Below are 954 nucleotides of genomic sequence, written 5' to 3' on the forward strand. Positions count from 1 at the left end.
GAGGGGACACGCCAGGCGGGGGGAGGACCCGGAACCGGGGCTCGGGGGACGCCCCTCACGCGCACTCACCCGCCCCGCCATCTCGCCGCGGCTCCCTGCAGACACCGCCCGCCAGGCGAATGCCAGCGGGTAAGGCGGCTGCGCATGCGCACTGCGGCCCTGCTGCACCGCGTTCGGAGCGACGCGCCGCCGATCCCCCGGCAGAGGGCAGCGCTGCGCGCCCCAGGCTCCGCGGGTGACGTCACCACGCCATGACATCATTCCAACAACGTGACGTCACCAGGCCAAGGCCTGCAGAGTGGGTCTGAGTCTGGGCAGGTGTGTGGCAAGCTGGGCTCTGCAGCCCCAGGACTTGGCAGTGTAGATGGTTTTCGAAGCAGCCTCAGGGGCTGGGTCCAGCATGCACCATTTTCGAGCAGTTGGCGTTGTCATTGCTGCACCAGGCAGTACACCACTGTATCACCACAGTCTCCTTTTTTGCCCAATCATATGGAAGCTGGAGGTGTAATTTCCAGCCAGATAGACTTACATGCACGAGCGCTGGTTGAGCCAGCACACTGAAATAGCTGTGTAACGACACAGCACGGACTTGCCACCCAACTGGAACAGGTGCAGAGATGGGCTACTAGAATGATCCGAGGAATGGAAAACCTGTCTTATGAAAGGAGCCTCAAAGAGCTTGGCTTGTTTAGCCTAACCAAAAGAAGGCTGAGGGGGGATATGATTGCTCTTTATAAATATATCAGAGGGATTAATATTAGGGAGGGAGAGGAATTATTTAAGCTTAGTACCGATGTGGACACAAAAACAAATGGATATAAACTGGACACGAGCAAGTTTAGACTTGAAATTAGACGAAGGTTTCTAACCATTAGAAGAGTGAAGTTCTGGAACAGCCTTCCAAGGGGAGTAGTGGGGGCAAAAGACATAACTGGCTTTGAGACTAAGCTTATG

The 954-nt window shown here is 55.8% G+C and overlaps 1 protein-coding gene across 1 annotated transcript in view; it reads right to left on the reverse strand.

The window, feature by feature from the left end:
• NSF (N-ethylmaleimide sensitive factor, vesicle fusing ATPase) overlaps window positions 1-161 on the reverse strand; it is a 177,736-nt gene extending 177,575 nt beyond the window's left edge. The window contains exon 1 of the mRNA XM_032806572.2: window positions 70-161. Coding sequence (XP_032662463.2) covers window positions 70-146 — 77 coding nt within the window. The 5' untranslated portion in view covers window positions 147-161. The remainder of the gene's footprint in view (window positions 1-69) is intronic.
• Window positions 162-954: the final 793 nt, after the last annotated feature.

Source organism: Chelonoidis abingdonii, chromosome 21, assembly GCF_003597395.2.
Source record: "Chelonoidis abingdonii isolate Lonesome George chromosome 21, CheloAbing_2.0, whole genome shotgun sequence".
NCBI lineage: Eukaryota > Metazoa > Chordata > Testudines > Testudinidae > Chelonoidis > Chelonoidis abingdonii.